This window comes from Crocodylus porosus, unplaced genomic scaffold (assembly GCF_001723895.1).
Source record: "Crocodylus porosus isolate Cpor-Errol unplaced genomic scaffold, CroPor_comp1, whole genome shotgun sequence".
In the NCBI taxonomy this organism is placed as follows: Eukaryota; Metazoa; Chordata; order Crocodylia; family Crocodylidae; genus Crocodylus; species Crocodylus porosus.
The window spans coordinates 179,563,393-179,587,363 of NW_017728906.1; the positions used below are offsets into that span (position 1 = coordinate 179,563,393).

General features: G+C 41.8%; 1 protein-coding gene across 3 annotated transcripts in view; it reads right to left on the minus strand.

The window, feature by feature from the left end:
- CEP126 (centrosomal protein 126) overlaps positions 1–23,971 on the minus strand; it is a 64,125-nt gene that overhangs the window by 19,853 nt on the left and 20,301 nt on the right. For 2 of the 3 annotated variants that reach the window (XM_019530276.1, XM_019530277.1), the window contains 3 exons: positions 12,139–14,224; positions 4,241–4,365; positions 675–762 (listed from right to left, as the gene is read on the minus strand). In XM_019530276.1, the coding sequence (XP_019385821.1) occupies positions 675–762; positions 4,241–4,365; positions 12,139–14,224 (2,299 nt within the window). Of the gene's footprint in view, positions 1–674; positions 763–4,240; positions 4,366–4,543; positions 4,697–12,138; positions 14,225–23,971 lie in introns of those variants that run through there. The other variant, XM_019530278.1, reaches the window with a different exon arrangement.

The window sequence follows — 23,971 nt, forward strand, 5'->3', positions numbered from 1 at the left end:
CACTACTTCACAGTCAGGGTGGCTAGGATCTGGAACCAACTTCCAAGGGAAGTGGTGCTGGCTCCTACCCTGGGGGTCTTTAAGAGGAGGCTTGACATCTACCTGGCTGGGGTCATTTGAGCCTGGTTTTTCTCTCCTGCCCAGGGCAGGGGGTCGGACCTGATGATCTGCAAGGTCCCTTCTGACCCTACTTCTGTGAAGCTATGAATCTATACCTGCATGGTTACTGCAACAGTAAGGCATGTGCATATGCCTTACTGTGCAGTAACACCGTGTGTGTGGACTGACTTGGGAGTAACTTTACTTCTAAGTCGATGCACACAGCGTTGCTGAGCTGTAACATCTACATGTGTAGACACCAGTCTGAAAACCACTTACTGCAGAGTAAATACATGTGTACACATGCCCACTTTGTTCTTGAATGTATCACATACTTAAAAGACACAACACTAAAGTAATAGAGATTTAATTCAATTTCATGATGCTTTTGTAAAGACAACAATAAGTTGTAAGTTGTATGATATGCTGTATATTACTCTTCTACAGAAAACACTTTATTTCAAGCCAAGATAACATAGTTTTTGATTTAGAATCATTAATGATACAAGATGATAGCTGATGTATAATGTATAATCTTTTTCTAATAAGAATTTAACTGAAGCATACTACTATACCTTCATCAGAATTAGGTATGCCACTCACTGCTTGCACTGGCTCAAATGCATATTGAAAAGGACTTAGCTGGACTGTATGTACTGAATTCTGTAAAAAACAATTATTTCATCAGCACAGTATTTAAAATAATTTTAATACTTCTGTAACTGCTAATGTTTTATTTAAGTAAGATACTTTATATTTACAAGAGTATACAAGTTGTATGATTTTGGGTTAAAAAATTTACTGCACGTATTTTGAAATATATTAGGGGTTAATAGAGTTTTTCAAAGGCCTAACACTGTTATATACCTATGACTATATTGGGAATTGTGAGCAACTGCCTGCATTGTGGAGAACCATTACAGTAGGAAGACAGCCTAGGTTTTTTTTGTTTAGATTCATTTTAACACTTTCAGCAGTGATTACAGAAATCTGAGAAGCAACATGGTAGGTTTAAAATTCCTTGAAAAACAAAAGAATTTTAATGTTTCTTTTAACTCTTCCCAGATCTGGGCTAAATAACTTTGGTCACTGGTGCCTCACATTACATGAAAACTTCCCCTTACAATCACATTCACTGGATATCTTTTATTTCCACTATAGCTACTTTGTCAATGACACCATCAGGAAAAGTACCTGTAAGGAGCCTGTGTACAACCTTAGTTCCACAAAACAGGAGCAGGAATAAGTCAGATATAAGCCTTAGAATGGTCTTCCCAGCACTGATTTTTATGCTGAATGAATACAGTGTTAGATACACTTGATCCGAGTCTTCAAGAGGCCGAAATAAAAGTATTCATCTGAAACTTATTTAAACAGCTACCTGGATGCTGTAATGGCACTATATTACAAATAAGAAACTGCTGTCACTTTGCCAGAAAATTAAAAAAGAATAAAAAAACCAAAACCATGGCCACATCTACACGAGATACTGAATGTGCTGTAGCCTGAGAATACCACATAGTAGTGTTGCGTGACAGCAACAGTGATGCAATGCTATTGCGCAGTAGTCTTGGGCTATTGAGCAGTCAGCATCACAAAAAAGCTGTTCATTGAAGCTGCTGTGCAGGAACTCAGGTTACTGTACAGTCATTTAGTACTTGTTTATAGAACTACCAAACAAGTACTAAATGACTGCTCAGTAATGACTGTGCAGTCAGTCTTGTGTAGACACAACCTGTGTTGATTATTATCGATATTATTTGGTATGTCTGTCCCCTTCCTGACTGTACACTCTGTAAATTCTTTGACGATTAATTATTTATATTAACACCAAAATTTTTACACCATAACAAGCAGATCAGCTTCAATTAGACACTTTATTTAAAAGCCCTAATTGAACATCTGACCATATACATATACTTTATTCTATGATTATAGCTCTAATGTTGTTAACTTTTAAATCAATTACATGTATCCTTGTGCCAACAACAACATTTATGATGTAAGATTACATTTATGATATTAGATTACATTAAACTAAATCAAACTATACTGTGAGGTCACTACAACTAAATTGCAACAGCTACGGTAAGATTTAATTTGCTATGTTTAACTCGATACCTTAGACACACAGTGCTGAAAACAAAAAGTTGTTCTTCAAAAGAAATATTTATGTTTGGAATAAACAAAAACAGCTGTATGCTTTCTACAAAGATACAAAGTAACATCTAGTTTATGTCACTTTGGTGATGGGTTGATAGCAGCCAAACTTACACAAAAATATTACATCTGTTATAAGGATAAATAAAACAGTTAAAAGCTAAAAGTAAGTAAATATAATGCAGATGTTTAGAGAAATTATTGTAGTGCTTGCAGAAACTTTGGGGCTTTCACACTCATCAGTGGACTTTCCTCCATATTTTTCCAAACATTTGTTATTTTTCACTGCTGATGTACTCTAATCTGAAAATTAGTAGCTTTTCCTTAAAAATACAAGGCCTTCTTTTAAATTAATCATAAACAGTAAATAATAATAACTAGAAAGTAACTAAATTTAGTACATATTATGTTTGTTAGTATATAATAATAATAATAATAATTTTCCGCTTTCCTCCACTTTCCCCTGCTTCGCCCTCCACCTCCCAGCTGCTAACAGCTAGTGGGGGACAGGGCTGGGGGAAAAGCCATGCTGGGTCAGTCAGCTGCTGGCCCAGCACAGTTTTCCTTAGGCCTGCCCTCTGCCAGCTGTTAGTGGCTGGAGTGGCGGGGAAGGGGAAAGTGGAGGTCCCCTGCCAGGTCCCCACCCTGCCCCACTCCAAGACCCAACCAGAACAGCCAGGAGGACATGTGACATGGGCTTTCCCTCCCTCCCCCATGGGGGGGAGAAAGGGGAAGCCCCCATTGCATGCCCCCTCAACTGTTCTGGCTGGGTTTGGGGGTGGCAGGTCCACGCTGGCAGCCTGCAGCTGGAGGGAGGCAGGGCTGGGGAAAGATTCTATGCTGGCTTCCCATTTCCCTGTGGCTGACAGCAAGGGGTTGGGAGCGTGTGTCCAGCAGCCAGTCTGGTATGTCCTGCCCATCAGCTGCATTTGGCTGTCCTCTGCCATCTCCAGCATGCTGGCCAATGCAGGGATCAGCATGCCCCAACCACATCAAAGGAAGAATGTGTCTTCTGTTCATACTGATCCACTGTACACAGTTTAGAGAAACCTGCAAAGGTCTGATCGATTCCCCCTCAGGCTTTTTGAATGTTTGTACCTAGCTTTATGTTCACTTAATAAATGGTATGACTAGTCTCTGGCTGAAGAGTACCAGAAGCCAGACTACACCTTCTAGACACCTAAATAGATTTAGGCACCTTATACTATTCCATCCTGTTTAAATCCCTGAAAATCTCTTTATCCATCTATTTTTGTAATATGCTGTCATTTTAGGATTAAAACTAAGTAACAGAACAGCACCAAGGAGGAAGACTCACACATCTTTTGTAGTAATAGTTTTATAAAGGACTTAAGAAACATACATTAGTAAGAGAAGTATAGCCCCAAGTTTGTTAGCTGGTCCTAATTATGTTAGCTAAGGCATGGATACAGAACAAAGTCACACAAGGGGCATGTCTACATGAGACACTTACTGTGCATTAGCCTAATAACACTGAGCAGTAGCATGGCAGTTTAAACCCATGTTAATGCCTACTCTGCAGTGTTATTGGGCTAATGCATAGTAAGCATCACAAAAAACCCATGCGCTGGTGTTACTCCACAGTAACTCTAATTACTGCACTCTTAGTTAGTACTTTATTATGCAAGCACTAAACTAAATGTGCAGCAGACGCACCCAAGATGCAGGAAAGCAAGCAGAATGCAAAACCAGAATGAAGCAGGACAATAATAGAACCACAAGCAATTGCCTCACATACTTGTGAGCAATTGTCCCATGCACTGTTCATTAAACAAAAGGTGCCTAAAATAATTTGGTTAGTCACAGAATCAAACTCCTGCTTTAGAAATAAACAATTTGACTCCAATTTTTATTTTCTATTATTTCTCTAGGCAGTTCATAGCAATAGGAGTTGATGTCTTGTAACAACTGGATTTGACTGACATTTTTACCTGAATATCCCGGTAACTGATATATATACCTGTGCAGGATGGGTGGGTCTCCATATTGTAGTTGCTATAGCTTGCCGTCTTTGTTCTAAAAGAGCTCTTCGTTTAGTTTCAGCATTATCAAAGTTTTGTTTTCGTCTAGTGGCAGGAACAGCACCTAAAATGAGGAACAGAAAAAAGCAACCAGTTATGTAAAGACATGCTAGACTACTGGTGCTTTGATATTATAGTGCGGTATGACTAATGAATAAATAACAAACTTTGAATTACTTTTGTGATATTATGTCTGATGTACCAGAAAGTTATAGCTAGTAAAGCAGGATTCTTATCATTTACTGAAGAAAGAAATCCATTCATTCTAGAAACTGACTTTAAATTGGTCATGAGACTGCCACCATCAATCGTAAAAAGAGATATACTAGAGTTAGTAGGTTACAAGTTAGAAGAAAAGGAATTATTATAATGTGTGTCATAATGCCGGAAATCACCTGAAAAGAAAGTGAATGTAATGAATCTATATTATATCTATCTATCTATCTATCTATAGATAGATATATATATCTATATATAGATATATCTATCTATATGAAGAACTTTAAAAATTTAAAAATATGATGAAATATTAATCCAGAAAAAGATAAAAAATTAATGATAGCTTGAAATGAGCTCTTAGGTGCCTCAAAATTAATTTGACTGGTAAGTAAGACATGCTGTGTCAGGTCTATCAAAAACTCACCGAATAAAGTTTCTGCCAGACTATTAGAAAAGATTATTAGAGAATTTTGGCCTTGATTCTTAAACTCTCTCCCTGATTCATCAAAACATTTCAGGAAGCATTTCACGTTGAGCATGAGATATCAGTGGGAATAATTCAAAGATTCAAAGTTGAGTATATATTTGAGTGATTTACTGAAAGGATCAGAGTTTTTAATAACCTGTAGGTTCAAACCTTTACAGCAATGATTCTCAACCAGGGTGCTATGGCACCCGCGGTGCCTTAAGATACTTTCAAGAATAATGAAAGGTACCATGTAATGTTAGTATTGTTAGGTGTGCAAACATGATTCACAAGATAAAGTAGAGATTTTAAATACAAATTTACAGTATTAAAAACATTCTGACTGGTGTGTTCTTCACCACAGAAGAATTTCTCTTCTTATTTTTTGGTACTCACAAATGAGTGAAAGCTAAGAGCTGGAATTTTCTGAGGACTGCTTTGAGTCTAACGATTCGTGCTTGAGACTAAACCTGTTGAGAACCACTGCCTTACAGAAAAAATATGATTTGGTTAGAAAACACAGAACTTGAAACCTAAACCTTGTTTAAAATATGGATAGAAGGACCTTTATATCTGCTCATTTTATTCAGTAAAATAAACTTTTTGCTCCTTTACTGTTCTCTTCATTTTGTTGTTTTATAATGTATATTCAGTTGTATGTTGTAACAGATCATATTTTTACTTTCTAAGTCACTTACAAACACTACTGAACATCAGGGCTTTGGTGCAACAGCACAGGTCACTGAACAATTACTGTACTTACTTTTATACCACTTTTCCCCCCAAAATCAGCCCTCCAAAATTGGCACATGTGTCTTAAGTGGGGAAGTTGATTTTTCTTTACTGGAACAGAACAGGGAATATGGAAGAAAAGAAGCAAACAGATACACTGCTAAAATAGTAGTGAAAATGCTGTCACTTGTTGCAAACAGCACAGGTAGAGTCTAGGGTTAATCTTCTCACAGCTGCTGGTGAGGCAGTAGCTTAGGGCTGAAAAGCCACTCATCTGGCTGAAGGTGAATGAGCTGCTGCATTCAGTCTGCACTATCTTGATGAAGCTTGTGATGTGCAAACAACACTTCATTATTTACAGGAGCTTACATAAAAAAACTAGTAACAGTAAAAAAACCCTCTTGCTGCTGACCCTGGAGGGGTCTGGGGTCTAGCCTTGCTGCAGTACTGCCACACCAGAAAGTTGCTGTCCTGCCTCATCCAGACTTTCCTGGGATACCACACTTTCTGGACAGCCTTTGTTACCAGGAGGACTTCCTCTCTGTCACATAGGTGGCCACTGTTCTGGAAAAATCTTTTCTTCTACATTCTACCTTCCAAAAACTGGGTGTGTGTCTTATTTGGAGGTACGTGGTACGTGAGAAAATACAGCATGAGTGCAGGGTTTAAACACACATTATTTTTGTAATACTAAAAGTTTGAACATACATTAAAATTGCTGAAGAAAAACTTCCTGCACAAAGAAGTTGCTGTTTGTTTGTTGTGGACTTACAATTTTTATGGTAGATCAGCAATTATTTTAGTGTGACAGAGAGCATGAACGTGAGGACAATTGCTTTTTGTTGTGCTGAAGCAGCTGATACGACACAACAAATGTAATGTGTGTCTAAGTCCCAGGATTCACTGTCTTGGAAGACACTGTGAGGCAAGGTCACTGTCTTTCTGTAAGACTGTACAATGTCTAGAAAATTCTGGGGGCTAGTATAATACATATGATAAGCCATATAGGAAAAAGTTGGATGTTTAAAATAAATGGTCTGACATAAAGGATACAAAAGTTTTTAAAGAACAGAAATTGAAGAAAGGCTAGTTTTGATTTTCAGCAGAAATGCAATGTTTTTATCCAGTACTATCGCACCTCCACTGGAGCATTGGAGCAAAATATTGGCACATGATGTGCAAAATGTGTTTTAAAAATTGCATTGCTTATTTGTATTAAGTCACAGAAAGGTTGGCTGCAGGGGAGGACCTGGTAGGGGAGCTGCAGTTTCGCAGTCACCTTGGGGACAGTGACCACCAATCAATCGAATTCACCACACGGTGTAGGGTGAGTAAGCTAACTAGTAGGGTAGAAGTGATGGACTTTAGGAAGGTTAACTTCAGTGTCCTTAGGAGTCTAGTCAATGATGCACTGCATGATAGGAGTATTGGTGAGATGGGAGTCCAGGAAGGGTGGTTGTTCCTAAAGGAAGTGATCCTTCGGGCACAGAGGAAGACTATCCCAGTATGAGGGAAAAGGGGGAAAGGAGCCAAAAAACTTTCTTGGCTAAACAGGGAAATCCAGGGGAGCCTAAGGGCAAAAAAGGGGCATACAGGCAGTGGAAGCAGGTGGATGCTACCAAGGAATAGTATACCTTCTTGGCCCACACTTGCAGGGAGGCAGTTAAAAAGGCCAAAGCAACTACAGAGCTGAGGCTGACAACACAAACTAAAGACAACAAAAAGGCTTTTCTTGGGTATGTAGGGAGTAAAAGGAAGGCACAGGGCAGCATAGGACCCCTACTGAACAAGGAGTAATTAGTGACAGACAGCGGGGACAAGGCTGAGCTATTCAATGAGTTTTTTGCCTCAAGATAAGTCTCCTAATGGGTTATAGATGGACATCAGAGGGACACCAGCCCACCAACTGTTGACACTGACTTGGTGCAGTCACTTGGATGGACTGGACGTGTTCAAGTCAGCAAGCCCAGATGAGCAGCATCCCAGCGTACTGAAAGAATTGGCCAGTGTCATAGCAGAACCACTAACACAGCTGTCTGAGCACTCATGGCACTCAGGTCAGGTCCCAGAGGACTGGAAAAGGGCCAATGTGGTCCCTATTTTCAAGAAGGGGAAGAAGGAGGATCCGAGAAATTATAGGCCAGTTAATCTTACCTCCAACCTTGGAAAGGTCTTTGAAAAGATTATGAAGGATCATATTTGTGGGAGTCCAGCAGGAAAAATAATGCAGTAAGGAAATCATCATGGATTTGTAGCAGGTAGATCATGCCTGACCAATCTGGTTTTGTTTTATGAGAGGGTCACAAAATGCTTAGATGCAGGAACAGAGGTGGATGTTATTTTCTTGGACTTCAGCAAGGCCTTTGATACAGTATCTCATCCTATTCTCATAAATAAATTAAGAGGCTGTGACAGATGTTTACACTGTCTGGTGGGTAGCAAATTGGCTTAGCAGTCGCACCCAGACAGTGGTAGTAGATGGGTTGGTATCTACCTGGAAGAATGTGGGCAGTGAAGTCCCACAAGGTTTGGTCCTTGGATCAGTACTCCTCAATATCTTCATCAGTGACTTGGATGTGGGTGTAAAGTGTACTTTGTCCAAGTTTGTGGACAATACTAAATTGTGGGGTGAAGTACTCCAGAAGGTAGCGAATGATTGCAGGCAGACCTGGATAGGTTAGAAAACTGGGCAGTACACAATAGGATGCAGTACAACAAGGACAAGTGCAGAGTGCTGCACCTAGGACACAAAAATATCCGGCACACCTACTGCCTGGGAAGTGACCCGCTCAGCAGCACAGAAACAGAAAGGGATCTTAGAGTCATAGTGGACTCCAAGATGAACACGAGTTGTCAGTGTGAAAAGTCATCAGCAAAGCTAACTGCACTTTATCATGCATCAGCAGATGCATGACAAATAGACCCAAGGAGGTGATACTTCCCCTCTATGCAGCATTGGTCAGACTGCAGTTGGAGTACTGCATCCAGTTTTGGGTGCTGCACTTCAAGAAGGATATTGATAGACTCGGGAGGGTCCAGAGGAGGGTCACTTGTATGGTTAGGGGCTTACAAGACAAGCCCTATGGGGAGAGACTGAGGGACCTGGACCTCTTCAGCCTCTGCAAGAGAAGGCTGAGAGGTGATCTTGTGGTTGGAGATGCTCTGGTCACCAGGGGGCCTCTTGGAGTAACAAGGAACAATGGTCACAAACTGAGAGAGAGCAGATTTAGGCTAGATATCAGGAAAAACTTCTTCATGGTAAGGGTGGCCAAAATTTGGAATGGGCTTCCAAGGGAGGTGGTGCTCTCCCCTACCTTGGGGGTCTTTATGAGAAGGCTGGATAGGCATCTGGCTGGGGTCATGTGACCCCAGCACTCTTTCCAGCCTAGGCAGGGGGTCGGACTTGGTGATCTGTTGAGGTCCCTTCTGACCCTAGCATCTATGGATCGATGAAATTCTACATAAGAAGTGGAGTGGTCTTATTTCCTGTGCCAAGCATATGGTACTTCTGCTTGTGCAGCCTCAAACGACATTTGCTTCCCTTGATAATACTGACTCATTGAATTTGCAATCCACCAGAACCTGCCAGACCCTACCAAGGATCTCATGCTGCTGTTCAGGTGTCACTGCTCTGTGCCTTAAGGGCTTATTATGTGGCTCCAACTACCCCTTACACCACACCCATACCTCACAGATGTTACTCTATGTCCCATGTAATAAGGGGCATCCCAGTGCCCCAGGTCCTCATGTCACATCTGTTAAATCTCTCACCTGGACACCCTGTCCCTCAGGCCTCTGTTTCTTTTACCATCCTTTGCTCACCTGTGCATCACAGTTCCTAAGGCCTGCTTTGAACTCTCTGGCCCTACTCCCAGCCCTTGGTCCCAACCCCTAGGACTCTGGCCTCTAGCTCTGTTCCCAGGCTTCTAGTACCGTTCCTGGGCTCTAGCTCTACTCTCAAGCCTCTGGCCCTGCTCCTAGGCTGGTTGAGACCACCACCACCCCTTGTTTCAATCCCTAAACCACTGGACCCTACCTCAGCTCTAAGACTACCATCTCTTAGCCCCTGAGAACGCAGCAGCTCCCTGCCCGCTGCTTGCTCAGGAGCATCTTCTATGTCAGCAGCCAGGGCAAGACTGACCGGCCCAGGGCTCATCTCCTGGTTAAGCCTCAGCCCTTTCTGCCAGGTGCTCCCCTGGCTGCTGACTCAACTCCAGGGGCCTTCTCCCTTCCTAAAGTAACAGGCATGCTCAGTGTCTGTTATACTGCTCTACTAAGACGAACAGCACTAAGTTGATAAACATTTGTTCAGCTTACACCTTAAAGTTTGACAAGCAGTGTTTCCACAAGTAAACTGTGTGGTGCGCGCAGCCACACAGGCGCGCTCATGCTGCACTGCCAGGCGTGCCTGTGCTGCCGTGCAAGCCATATAGCTTAGAGGGAACACTGCTGACAAGGCCCCAATATGGCTCTTGCTTGCCCTGAAAAGTTCCTCATAAACTTGCTTCAGGTTTGTAAAGGAATGTGTAGCAGAATGAAGATCGGCACTGATTTAAGTGAGCTTTTTTCTGCTCTAATGGAGGAAAACAAGATATTCTTGGGTTGATTCTGTTTCCTCTATTTCGAGTTAGTGGAAAAAGCAGTTGGCAGCATTCTAGTTGGTATCATATTAAAAAGTCTGCACTTGTGGAACACTTCAGTTGTGCAAGGTTGTGAACAATATCGAAAGTCGCCCTTCCTCTGGTCTAGGCAGATAACTGTTTACTAGTTGTGCATGCTAAACATGTCTTGGCTACTTTGCAGTGGATGTATATGACTGTTAAATTAACTGAGCCCAAAGACCAAAGTTATGTTACAACTAGCCCCTTGCAAGAGTTATGTGCTATCTGCACTGTACTTTGGAGTACAGAACAACTCTGTGTGACTCATAAGTTGTGCTACCAGGGCAAGTGGCTGACAGGCTAAGGGATGAGAAAACAGTTTCCTACATCCTAAATGCAAAGCAGCCTTTGCCAGATTGCATAAGTGGGTGTGCAGGGAACAAGGCATCAAAGTCTATGAAGGCAAAGGTTCATAAGACTGGTTCTTAATATTTTGTTTTATGGATTTAAAATCTAGACATTCTATGATGGTTTGCCCAACTAACCAATGCTGAAATGCTGTAACCAACTGACTTACAGACCTGAAGCATTGATAATGAGGGTGCAACTCTGTTGGGGTAGTCAGGTTGCATGCATGGGTAACTAATACATGCGTAACCAGCCTTTATGTATGTTGTATATCAGCAAAACCCAGACAGTTGAAAAAACATTTTGTGGACCTACTTGATATACAATAGATAAAGTTAGAAGTCCAATTCTTAAGAGATGAGAAAGCATTTTTTTTTAATTGGAGGGCACCTAAGCAATGTTCAGGACAGCCACAATATGTTAAGAGGCATGAAGTGGCTGTTTATACATAAAGGAGGGTTGCTGGTGTTATGAGCTCTGCCTCTGCGGAAAATTGAAAGCTCTATAACCAAAAAGAAGCTCAGCAAACAATGCTCAGTCTATACTGAACCACAGAATCACAGAAAAATTAGGGTTGGAAGGGGCCTCAGGAGGTCATCTAGTCCAATCCCCTGCTCAAAGCAGGACCAGCCCCAACTAGATTATCCCAGCCATACAGGATGAGGAAGAAGGGGAAACCAGGATTCTATTACTGCTGCATGGCACAGGACCTTATTTAACAGGGCAATGTTTTCATACAGAGTTGTACTAGGGAGCTGAGTGGCTGGGGTAGCAGTGACATGAGAGCAGCGACTTTGGCTCCCGGTGCCATTAGTGCGATAGCATGGCTGCGGTGACAGCTTTTGTTTCCATCCCTTAACCTGTGCCCAGGGCTGGTGCCAAAGCTGTCATGCCTTAGTTACACTATTGTAAACTTAGCCATCTTAGCAATAGCAAAAGTGTACAGTACTTTCACTTAAAAAATCCAACAGGCCTGTGATTCTGTCATGTGATCCTGTTAAACATTTCCCAGAGGGCAAACTCTTGCCAGTTGAAAGTAGCTAGCTTTATCTTTATCTTACCATTCAAAATTTGGTCATTTTACTATTAACTTGTCCTCTGTGTCCCTTCTTCTCCCACAATGGCTTGCTTAGTCCACCTGTCATGTCTGGTCATTAGTCAAGAACATAAATATTTTGGGAAAAGGGAATTTCTTTTGCTTAATGCTTGGAGAGTACATGGGACAGTGGCCTCTGATTAAGACCTTTAGATGTTCTAATAATACAAATAATAATAAGACAAGTAGAAACTCTGGCTGTTTGTCTGAACGGTTAATTATTTCATGTTTTAATTTTAAAAAATGCTCACTATAACAACCCCACTATAATTTTTCAGACTTTCTGCATTGGAAAATACCAAGAATGATTCTTACCAGCAGCAAATTGTTTTTGAGCTAGGAGGGCACTACGCACTCCTTCGTACAGAAGATTTATTTCTTCGTCAGTTGGTGTACGATCCAGGCGTGGTCCATTTCCATAAATAGTTTTTGCCAAAGGTTCATATGTAGATACACTGGTGGAAGGTGTGGATATTGTCACATGACCACATGCAGTGCTCTTATTATTTTCTGTGATACTTCTATTGCAATGCTGATCTGCTGGCAAAAAATGTTTTGCATTTAAATCATTATTTTTACTGATGGTTTGACGTTTAGAAGAATTTACTGGTTGATACCCGCTCCTAGTCTCTGCTACATTTTGTCCAGTTGTGCAGTCTAGTAAAAGTTTAGGTGGTGGATGAGGTATCATGATTTTACCCTGAGCTCTTATAACTTTGTTAGCTTCACTAGCAGACTGTGCTCGGATTATAGTGCCCTTCCTATTTTTGGGTATAAAACTCGTTTGGGTTCTGGCAGATATTGGTCTTCTGATTATTTTTGTCTTGCCTTTACGCAGGTTATCCTTTTGGATTTTAGAGTCATTACTGTATAGAAGAGGGTTACTTTTTTCACCTTGCGATGCCATCCATGCCTGTTTAGCAAAATGGTACCTTGTATATCCTAAAGAATTCAGAAGTGTACAGTCTCTCTCCGAGCCTCCAGCAGTAGCAGATTTTGTGTATATCACAGTAGAATCCTGGTGATTTTCTAAACAAACAGGATTTGCAGTGCAAGAAGCAATACTTAAATTAGTGTTAGGAGCATTGATTTTAGTTTGAACATGAGATGGTTGCAGATGAGCCTGAGATACTTCACTAGGATTCCTTTCAGAACATTTTTCATCACCTTCTACTACTGTTTTGTCATTTTCATCAAACCATCGCAGTTTCTTATTGGTCTTTTGATCCTCTGCATTTTTCTCTTTTATTTTTACTAATTCCAAACTGTCTCTGATACAAGATATGGTTTGATTCCCAAAGCTGAACTTTGGTTTCATAACTACCGATTTAAAAAAATTATTTTCATATTTAGATTCCTTTTTTAAAATACTTTTGAGCAGTTTTACCCCATATCCCTCCCGAACATTCTTTCTCAGGTTTTTATGTTGATTAGGCAAGTCAGAATTAAACCCTGCATCAGACAAATGTGGCATGGCTTTGGCTGTATTTCCATTTTCTTCTTTATCCTCTTCTTGATCAATGTTGCATAAAATTGATGTATTAAATGCATCTTGAAATAAAGATAATCCTTGATTATTATCATTAAAATATTTAGTAGGTTTTTCTTTCTTTTCTATCAAGTTGTCCAGATTATCAGTACATGGACTTGTGTTTGTATTTTTTTCCTTTCGTATGATATCAGCTGAGAAACTACTGTTGTGACTACCAGTGGAGTTCCATTGTTTTGGAGGTAAAATTACAGGTGTTGCCATAGGATGACTGGAAGTTTGTACTAGTGTAGTTGTTCTAGGTTGCATTATTTCAGAAGTCTGCCCTTGTTCTGAATCCTGAATTCTTTCTTTTTGAGAAGGATCAGAGGTAGTCCACGCTTTGCTTGGTTTGAATACATGGTTGTCAGTGGTCATCAAGCTCTCTTTGCTAACTATTCGAAAAGATGAACTGTTTTTTTCTCTCTCTTTATTTTGCCTGAAAGTACACAGATTTTTTACAGAGGTTACTTGCTTATCAGAAGCACATATTTCTGTCATTCTTTGTTCAAATTTGATAGGAACAGATGATTCCTGCTTTGGATTGTTTCCATGTACAGTGGGAATCAGGACATTACGTTTAGGTAAATCATCATGAAAAGATGTGTATATGTGGCCACTCTGCATATCTAAATTCCTGAGCCAATTATTTACATGTTGGTTTTTAGAAGGAGTCAGTTCAGCTGCCTCAGGAAAAGATTTATTTGTAGGTTCTGATTTCTGGGAATTGTAGGGTATAGAGTCATACTGTTTAGTCAAAGAAGACAATTCACTTGGTGTCATATTACTTTCATTTTGTTCTCCAGCCTCAAGACTGTCCAGGCTTGATAAGCTTTCAGAATTGGTTATTTGGTTGACTTCTTGATGAGAATTCTGAAACAAATAAGAAAAATTAGACCAGTTACATTCGTAATACACATTTTTCATTATTTAATACAGCTTTGTTCTTTTCAATTTGTTAGATAACAGATTAAAAATCTGATAGAGTAAACCACTTGCTGAAGAGTCCCGAAGAAAGATATTTTCTGTCTTGTGGTTAAAATAACCTTACACAATACATCCAAAATTTTCTTAGTCAACTGATACTTACTTAAAAGCAATATCACTTCTAATCCTCTCTGGTTTTTAAAAAATCTGCTGATTCAGCTAACTGAAGTATAAACAAAGTATAACAGTAAAACACAGTTAGCAACTTTTATTTTACCCTACAATTTTTGTAAGATACATTTGTACTAGGGGTGTGAAAATGGGCTATATTCAATTTGGATTTGGTCCAAATCGGGGACAATGATTCAATTCATTGATTTGGATCACTGTCCCGATTTGATTCGACCAAATCTGAACCTGAAGATTTGATGCTGATTCAGAGAATCACCAATTCGGCCATAAACACAGCTGTAAATGTTTTTTCTACATACTTCAAGGTACCATGTGTGGCTTGTGAACATTGTGATGATGGGGCAGATGGAGCATCCCACAGGACTGTGTTGAGCCCTCCCCACTCTCTCCCAGCTAAGTGATTGGCCATGGGGGGACCCCAGGTGCTCTACCAGACCCAGGAGGCACCAGTTGCCCACATAATCCCCAGCAGACCTGGAAGTGGACTGGAAGTGCTTCTGGTCTACTTCTAGGTCCTCTGCTGAGCATGCTGGGGATCCCTCCGCGCTTCCATGGCATGCTCCATCTGCCCCAGCATCTCGGCATTCACGAACCACTTGGTGCCTTGAGCTATGTAGAAAAAAACATTTGAAGCTGTGCCTATGTCTGAATCATCGAATCTCTCTGAATCGATTTGGCGGGTTCCGATTCCATTTGGAGAGATTAAAGGGTCTCCTCATTCAATTTGGATCCAGAGATTTGGCCACCGAATCAGGCTGAATCTCCACCAGACTGAATCAGCGACCAAAGCTTTGCACAGCCTTACTTTGTACCCCTGCTGCACTATCAGAATAGCCTAAAAGATGATAGAGTGAGGCAATGAATCTGCTCAAATTGGAATATATTCACAATAGTGGATTGAGCATCCTTATTCTTAAACCAGGGCTATAAGTGGTTAGGAATCATCCATCTCTATAGGTTTTTATATGATATTCTGCAAGACACTATCCAGACAGCAACATGTTTAGTCCTTCAATACCAAGGTACTCCATGTATATCTTCCACACCAGTATTGTCTCAGCCTGAACATATATAATCTGTGGTATTTCTTGCAGTTATCACAGAAAGTAAAATATCTACAAGCACAAAATAGTAGAGAAAAAAATCATATACATTCTTTCCACATCCTACCTCTTCCACTTTCTCTTTCTGGATTATAATAAGCCCCCCTCTCCACACTGAAGAATGATTTTAGAATCTAAGTTCAAGTAAAACATAATGAAAAACTAACAGAGGTTAATGAAAGAGGACGAATGCCAGCACCATCATCTTCTTTGGCTTATTACTTTAACAGAAATAATTGCAAATTGCAAAAAGAGCTAAGTGAGGAAAAAATATTGCTCTTTTGGCAATTATATTGAGAGCTGAATTTATAAAGGCTTGATCATAAATAAACATATCTTTTTACACCAGAATGCTATTTATTTTAAGATTTATACAGTAATATGATTGTTAAACCATAAAATTACAGATTTTAACGCTATTCAAAGAGTTTTAATTATAAAATAAAGAACATAGTGAATCCTTGGTAGATATTTATAAAATAATCTTGAAAGATTTCTTGTGAATGAATTAAATCATATCTTGCAATGAGTGTATGTTGATATAGATTTCATTATAGTTATGATCAGAGATAAAGAAACCAAATACAAGAACAAAGAACCAAGTGTAGGTAAGATCCCTTTAGGGAACATTCTAAAACTAAGGCAATGAAAGCTGGTGTCTTTCTAGTAAAACAAAATATATAGAGCTTTGTTAGTTACTTATTAAATGTTTACCTTTAGCCAGATTATATTTTACCCTCTGTTTGAACTCTGCAGCTAAAGAAAGAAGAAAAAGTATTGCTCTCTAGAAATCTCTGCCTCAGACCAAAACTTGAAACTATCTCTGGTGTTTTCAGGTAGAACACATGGAACACAAAAACAAGAAAGGTATGTTTCTAAAATGATCAAATTACAGTGAAACCTTTTGTAGAGAGGATTTAAGCTTGGTTTATTGTCTTCTAGCTTACATCGGTATAACTACTTTTAGTAATAAGGTGTTTTCCCACAAGTCTACTGAAAAACTAAAAATAACATTTGCTTTATTCTTGATGAATGAATACTTTTCTCCTGCCTTGTAGAATAATCCTTTGCAGAAATTCTCAATGGAATAGATAATTGAGCTAAAAGAAACTGTCTTGACTTGCACGCATTTTACAAATGTACTTGTTTCAGTCTTAAAAAAGCATTATGAAAATGTATCATCCCAACCACAACTTTTATTTGTCCATCATACCTATCAAATATTATTCACTGAAGAAAAAATACATCTGCAGAGATGATACATATTATAATTTTGCTTTCCAAATTTCTCTTATAATCAAAAGAATTCTTACTTTTCTTTTCAAAAGAGAAAAAGATACTATTTACATAGCACCAAAGATGCATTTAACAAGAATTGTCCCTCTCTGATTGTTCCTGTTCAGTCATGTCTCATTACCTGACACAATGCACATTAAATAGAGATTAAAAAGGAAAGATTGGTTAGCTAGTTTCCTTGGTTCCTCTACCAAAGCTAGTGGCAGAACTGTAATGCTACCCAGTATATCCACAGATAGAGGAATGACCATCTGGGAAGGTTAGCTGCAAAATAAGCAGGGGTAACTGATGAACAGGGATCTGGGTTTTCCGTTTCCTATGGAAAAACAGAGAAAACCATGGATTTCCTGCTTTTATTAGAGAAAATGCAGTTTTTCTCTTTCAGCAGAGAAACCTGTAGATTTCCCCTTTTTGCAAAGAGCTCTGCAGGCTGGCAGAGTTAAAGCCTGCAAGAGCTGTTTGCAAAAAGGGCGGGAAAGCCCCAACCCTGCCTGGATGAGCAGGGGGAGGGGGAGGGAGAGTGGGGAAGGGCAGAGCCTGCAGCTTTCAGGTCAGGCTTACTTTCCTCCTGGAGCCTGTGAAGTGGTATGTGGGGCTTGCAGGGGGCTGGGGGGTTGAGAGGCAGGGCTGGGATGGAAGCTGGCTGGGGGCTAGGGAGCGGGGAGATGTTGAGGAACTGGACACTCTGGCCACAAGTGGGGAGGTGTTGGGGAAATGCATGGAGTGCCCAGCTGGCTCCACATCTCCCTGCTTGCAGCCAGAGTGCCCAGCTCTGGGCACATGAAACCAAAGAGGTTCTAGCAGACTCCGAGCCCACATCCTGTGCCCCCCCGCCTCCCTCCCCAAGTCTTGCACCCCCCACCCCAGCTAGGCAGCTTGTCCCAGCCCTAGCCCCAATCCCTCCCTCCCCCACATCCCTTCTTTTCCCCTTCCGCCCACAACAGACTTACCAGCTGGAGGCATAGTGAGGACTGCTGCCTGTTTACTCTATGGCCGAATCTCCGAAGCGGTGCTGAATCTTCGGATCTGATTCAGCCAAATCGAATTAGGACAGTGATTTGAATCTCCAAATCGAATTACTGTTCCTCTGAATCAGCCGAGTCTGAATCCAAAGCGAATACTTGCCACTTTGTACAGGCCTATTGTTTAGCACTTGAACAAGGACAGTAGTGCGATTCGGCAACTGGAACTTAGCAGCCCTCTTTAGGATCTGCTCTGATCACCCTGCATGGGGAGGAAGTTAGAAAAGGTGCATGTGCCTGAGTTGCACTAGAGTCTGTTGATCCAAGATTGGCTTTGTCTACACAGACTTTGGGCAAGTGGTTCAAATTCTGTGCATGGTCTGTACTCGGTGTGATGGCATGCCAAGCTGAAAGTAGAATGCCATTTTCTGCCCCTGTCTGTCAGCTGTTATAATAGCTCCTGTTTATACCTCTTCATTCCTAGTTCATAGCCTTCCAGTATCCCTTCAAGATGACAGCTTGTATGTGCATAGAGTTTTTCTTGATATTTCGCCCAGCCTGTCTCTGCTTCTTTCAGACTTGAGGAAGGACACCTGATGCCTGACAGGTTGTTTAACAGCTCTCCTGGTTATAAGGTTGATCCAATAAAAGATATCACAAAAAAGCCTTGCCTCTCAACATTTAGTGAACTATTATGGCTACAATCACACTCTTGCTGTTTTTATTTTGATCAGGATAAATTGGGTTGGGGCACAGATTTTTTGGCCCATCTTTTCTAGGGCCTTCCTCCAGAGAGGCAAGCAGGCAACCCCAGAATAGAGCAGCTTCGATGCCTTAGTAGCTATCTCAGGTTTTGTATGGCCTTTATGGAGTCCCTCAACCATCACACAAAGACCTTCAATGCATATGCCTAGGCAAAAGTATGGAGGAGTGGAGGCTGTCCTAGACCTACGACCCCTCCTTTAGACCACTAAGTCCAAAGGCCAGATTGAGTCTAGATGTTCAGTGACTTAGTGGTTGTAGCTTCTGCCAGAGAGCAACAGCTAGGAAGTGCTTCTAACTACTTAATGGCTCAGCGAGGGTGTGTTCCTGTCAGGGTGATGTCCCCTAGGCCCTACTCCAACTAAGGAGTACCCACAAGGCATGGGGACAAGGGTTTTGAGGTGCCCTATACTCACCTTAGTCTGGGAGGTTGCAACATTGTGATATTTTATAGGAGCTACCCCGCCATTAGTAGCTCCACCATGTTGCCACCGGACCCTGCAGTCAGATAAATTTTCTGGTCAAACCCAGTACCAACCAGACCTCTATAATACTAATTATATCAGCAATGGAAGCAATACAAAATTAAGGATTTTATAAAAGTAACCCGCATGAGGTAAGCACTAATTCTGCAAGAGTCAATAGAATTTAGCTTCAAGTCACTTAAGTGCTTTTAAAATTGAAGCCCCAAACCTGGATGCTTTTCCAGCAGCCACAAAGAGCATTCTGGGATTGTTCAGGGACTTGAGATGCTTTGCTAGAACCTAGGAATTCATCTGCCAGATATTACTTAACAGTATATCTTTTATACTGTCACAGCTAATAGTCTTTGTGGACTACTGTATTTACTCATGATGGTAAATTAAAGCATAGGGAACAAAATGCAAAGATCATAAGCAGTGCCCCAGAATAATTTAAATCTCATTTGAAAGGTTCATATGTACAATGTTTCTAGACTCTGGTCTTATAGAAATCTAAGGTTTGGAACTAAACATCTCAAACCAGCTGCTGATCAATACGGATCACTATAATAACATTTGTTTTTTTCAATTAAAAAAATTAGGAAACTATTTAAAGGAATATGTCAAAAAATAAGGTTTCAAAGTCAAGTACTCAAAAGTTAGGGCATACCCCCAAAGCTGTCTTTGCATATACATCATGATATAGTCTTTAGTTACATGTTTTATTACACGATTGTACCAGACCCATTTCATACAGTTCATAATGTCTACTGTACTGAAAAGCTGAATAAACTGTGTGGTGAATGAGGCTGTTATATGTGTGACCCATGCTTCATGTATGAAAGTGGGAAGATTTGCGTTGCATGTAATAGGAATAGCAGGAAAGTCAGAATGGATGCCTGGCTATAGAGAAGGAGATTCTATTTCTGTGAGAATCTGATGAATCTATATACAACTTATTAATTTTTGTTGATGTTATGAAATTGCTGTATTAGGAATGCCTCAGTGTCTGTGGAATCCACCATTTGCTATTACCGCTGTGGCATGTACCTCCTGGATCAGGAGACTGGTTGCTTGTAAAATCAGAATGGTGTCCATTCAAATAGGAACTCCTGGATATTATGGGCATAACAACATCACTTTACACTGGTGTTCTGAAGAAAAAATCGTTAATGCTTGTAAAGAGCTAAGACCTAGAACCTTAAAAAGTATTTAGATACTCAGCTCCCACTGAAATATAAATGAATTAGATACCCAACTAAGAGTCAGGAACCCAAGGAGCTTTGAGAATATGGGGCTATAATACTATGATACCAACATGACAGGGAAGTCCATAAAGACATTAATTATTTGTTTTTAATGCAAGGTTTGGTGCTAATAGAGGATGAACTGAATGAGGATGAAAAGACAGTGAACAGCTTCTTGGTGCGCAACTTTTACCCTACACACTGATTGAGATGTGGCGGGGTGGGGTGGAAAGGGGCATGTGGAAAAAATAGTAGTTAACCAGATCATTAGACTGTATATTAATGAATAAATACAAAGGATGCCAAACCTTCCATGAGAAACCTTAATTCTGAATGGTGTTCACTTTGCACTGTTTGACATTTAACATATTTTTGTGTCATTTGTAAGAAAAATTCTACAAATGCTAATTTACTTTACTTATTCATAAAGATTTAACATATTGATCTGCATTGTAAATTTTTGTGGACTATATCTTGGCCTCAACCCTTCATTATGATCTGCTGAAGTGGCACCCTGAATTTATGCAGGATATTATTGAAATCTTGGTCCATTACCAAATCTTCATATGAAGCTAAAAATAGCATTCCATTAAGCAAGAAAGTGCAGGTGCTTGGAATAGGGGTGCATTGATAAAGGTTTTCTTAGCTGATACCAATACCCGATTATTCACTAGGCACATTGGCCAATACTGATCCAAGAACTGATTTACAGAAGCACAGCCAGGCAGCATGGATAGCAGCTCCCTGCACGTAAGCCTGTGGAGGGGAAGGGGTGTGGGGCAGGAAAGGGACATGGTGGGGGTAGATCAAGGTCCCCACTGTGAGGGAGAGAATGGGGCAGAGGCTGGGGGCACTGCCCAGCCAGGGCAGTGAGTGGGACCCTGGGGCCAGGGTGGGGAATGGGATAGAACCGTGGACGGCTCGTCCAGGCAATCAGCATCCCCGCACTTAAAAATGGTGGCGGGTGCACTTGAACTGAAGCTTGGCAAGTGAGCTTTAGTTCAAGTGCCCCCGCCACCATTTTAAAGTGTGGGGATGCTTTTAGGAGCTGAGCCGAACACAGCAAAGGTGTAGCTACCCCCTGAACCCCCAGCCCACAGCAACAGTGTTGGGCAGCATCTGCCCTGTGCACAAATCCAGGGGGCCACCCCATGCCTCCCCCAGGGGTCTGTGCAGTGGCATGGAGCCGCCCCTCCTCTCACACCCCTGCACCTCCCGAACGAGCTGCCCGTGGCTCTGTCCTGCTCTGACCCCAGGGTCCCATTCACCGCTCTCAACTCCAACCCCTATCCCACTCCCTCCCTGACTGTGGGGGCCTCAATCTGCCCCCTCCATGCCCCTTCCCTTCCCCATACTCTTTCCTCTCCATAGACTTGTCTGCGGGGTGCTGCTTTCTACAGTGCCCAGCTGTGCACCTCCACGTAGTGTCCAGGGGCTTGACCAGAAGGCGTATTATATTCATTGGTGACACTATTGGCTACACTGACCAAAAAAAGCTGACAGCCAATAACGTTAATTTTCCTTTTATTGGTGCTGATCCGATATGGCACCGATATATCAGTGCACCTCTAGCTTAAAATGAATCAATTCACTTGCATGAGAATACCAAAATAACTTGTTTGGACAAAGTCAGTTAAGTTGGCAGCTATATTCAAATTTAATTAATAAGGTTTATAGCAAGTATGAATTCAATTTAATAATTCCAATGGATGAGATTGATGCTAATTTTTAAGCATTTATGTCCATGTTTATCAATTTGAATTTTCAGGATTGTACAAAGTGAGGGGTGCAGTCAATTTATCAATGACAGTAGGATATTAAGAGCTTTAAAAAAAATCACATCAAAATATTTTAAAAGTACATATCTGTAAAGCAATAAATCATACCTGCTTTAAAACACTGTTTTCATTTGGTAGTAAATTAATAAAAAATTAAAAATAAATTAAAAAATATCTTGGACCTTTTGTTCCAGTTACTGGAATGCCTAATTTGCTAGAGTAGACTAATCCAGATTTTGCCTGTAGCTCTCTGGTCTACTTTGTCACTTCCTCTTCCTTTGTTCCTAGTCCCTTGGGGTTTCTGGGAGTTGAAGTCCAAAGTACAGTAAGCACAGTTCTGTAACACTGCTCTCATTACACACTCCATCAGCCATTATTTTTCTTACTTTCTCTTTCCATAAATCTCGATTATTAATGATAGGACATACTTTTTTTTGTTGGTCTGTGAGTGTGAGGCGAAATCAATGTTTATTAACATTTACCAATAAAAAATGAATCCTGTGAAGTCCAATTATGATGTAAATAGCCTTTGGACCAGCAACTTCCTAAAAATGATGCTTCCTGTAAAAAGTGACATCCCTTTGATGAAGGCACTGACCCAGGAGAGTAGACTCTGCTTTCCAGTCGCTGTTACAATAAATCAGTATTTTGTACACACAAGGCACCTTCAAGAAAAGAGGTCCTATCCAGAATACCTAATACTTATACTTCTCTTAAATCCCTACTTCACGTCAGACAAAGCAGAGGTCTGAGTCCTGATTTCTCATGTACCAGGTGATCGTCTTGATTAAAGAGTACTGGGGAGAAGACTCCCAACTTCTCTTTTGTTTTGTGAATTGTACCTAAATTCCAGTGTGAAATTAGCTTTTTTCCAAATTTCATTTTGTTAAAAATTCCCCGAAATGAAATTAAATATTGTGTTTTAATTAGAAGACTGTCATGGATGGCCCCGCGAGCGGCCATGAGCTCGCGGGCGCCCCCTTGCTGTGCCAGTTAGGGTGATCTGGCACCCTCTACTCGCCTGCCATGTCTTTGCTGTTGAGGTTCAGAATGGGAGGCTGCCTACTTACACCTAACGACACCTTGCTGGTATCATCTCCGTTCCAAAGTGGGGGCACTCTCACCCCAGCCTTATGGGCAAATGCGTACCTCCAAACCTCCCCTTTAGCACGCCCCAAGCCTTGCAGCTGTCCCGTGGGACGTTGTCTGGTCCCCGGCCCCTCGGGTGCTCTCCCTCTGGCACCCTGGACTCATCACCCGCCTGGCACCCCTGGGCCAGGCTCTTACCCACCGGCCTATTACCAATGCCCTTGGGTCTCCCTAGCTCCTCTAGCCCCTCTTGGGGGTCTCTGCCACGCTCTCCGTGCTTGCGGCCCCTCTCGGGGTCTCGGACCACGCTCTCTGCGCCTCCCACCCACTCTGGGGCCTCGCCCTCTCTGGGGCCTGTACCGCCCTCTCTGGGGCCTGTACCGCCCTCTCTGCGCTGCGCCCTCTCTGGGGCCTGTACCGCGCTCCCTGCGCTGCGCCCTCTCTGGGGCCTCGCCCTCTCTGGGGCCTGTACCGCGCTCCTCACGCTGCGCCCTCTCTGGGGCCTCGCCCTCTCTAGGGCCTGTACCGCGCTCCTCGCGCTGCGCCCTCTCTGGGGCCTTGCCCTCTCTGGGGCCTGTACCGTGCTCTCGGCGCTGCGCCCTCTCTGGGGCCTCGCCCTCTCTGGGGCCTGTACCACGCTCTTGGCGCTGCACCCCCTCTGGGGCCTCGCCCACTCTGAGGCCTGTACCGCACTCTCGGCGCTGCACCCTCTCTGGGGCCTCGCCCACTCTGGGGCCTGTACCGCGCTCCTCGCACCTCGCCCTCTCTGGGGCCTCGCCCTCTCTGGGGCCTGTACCGCGCTC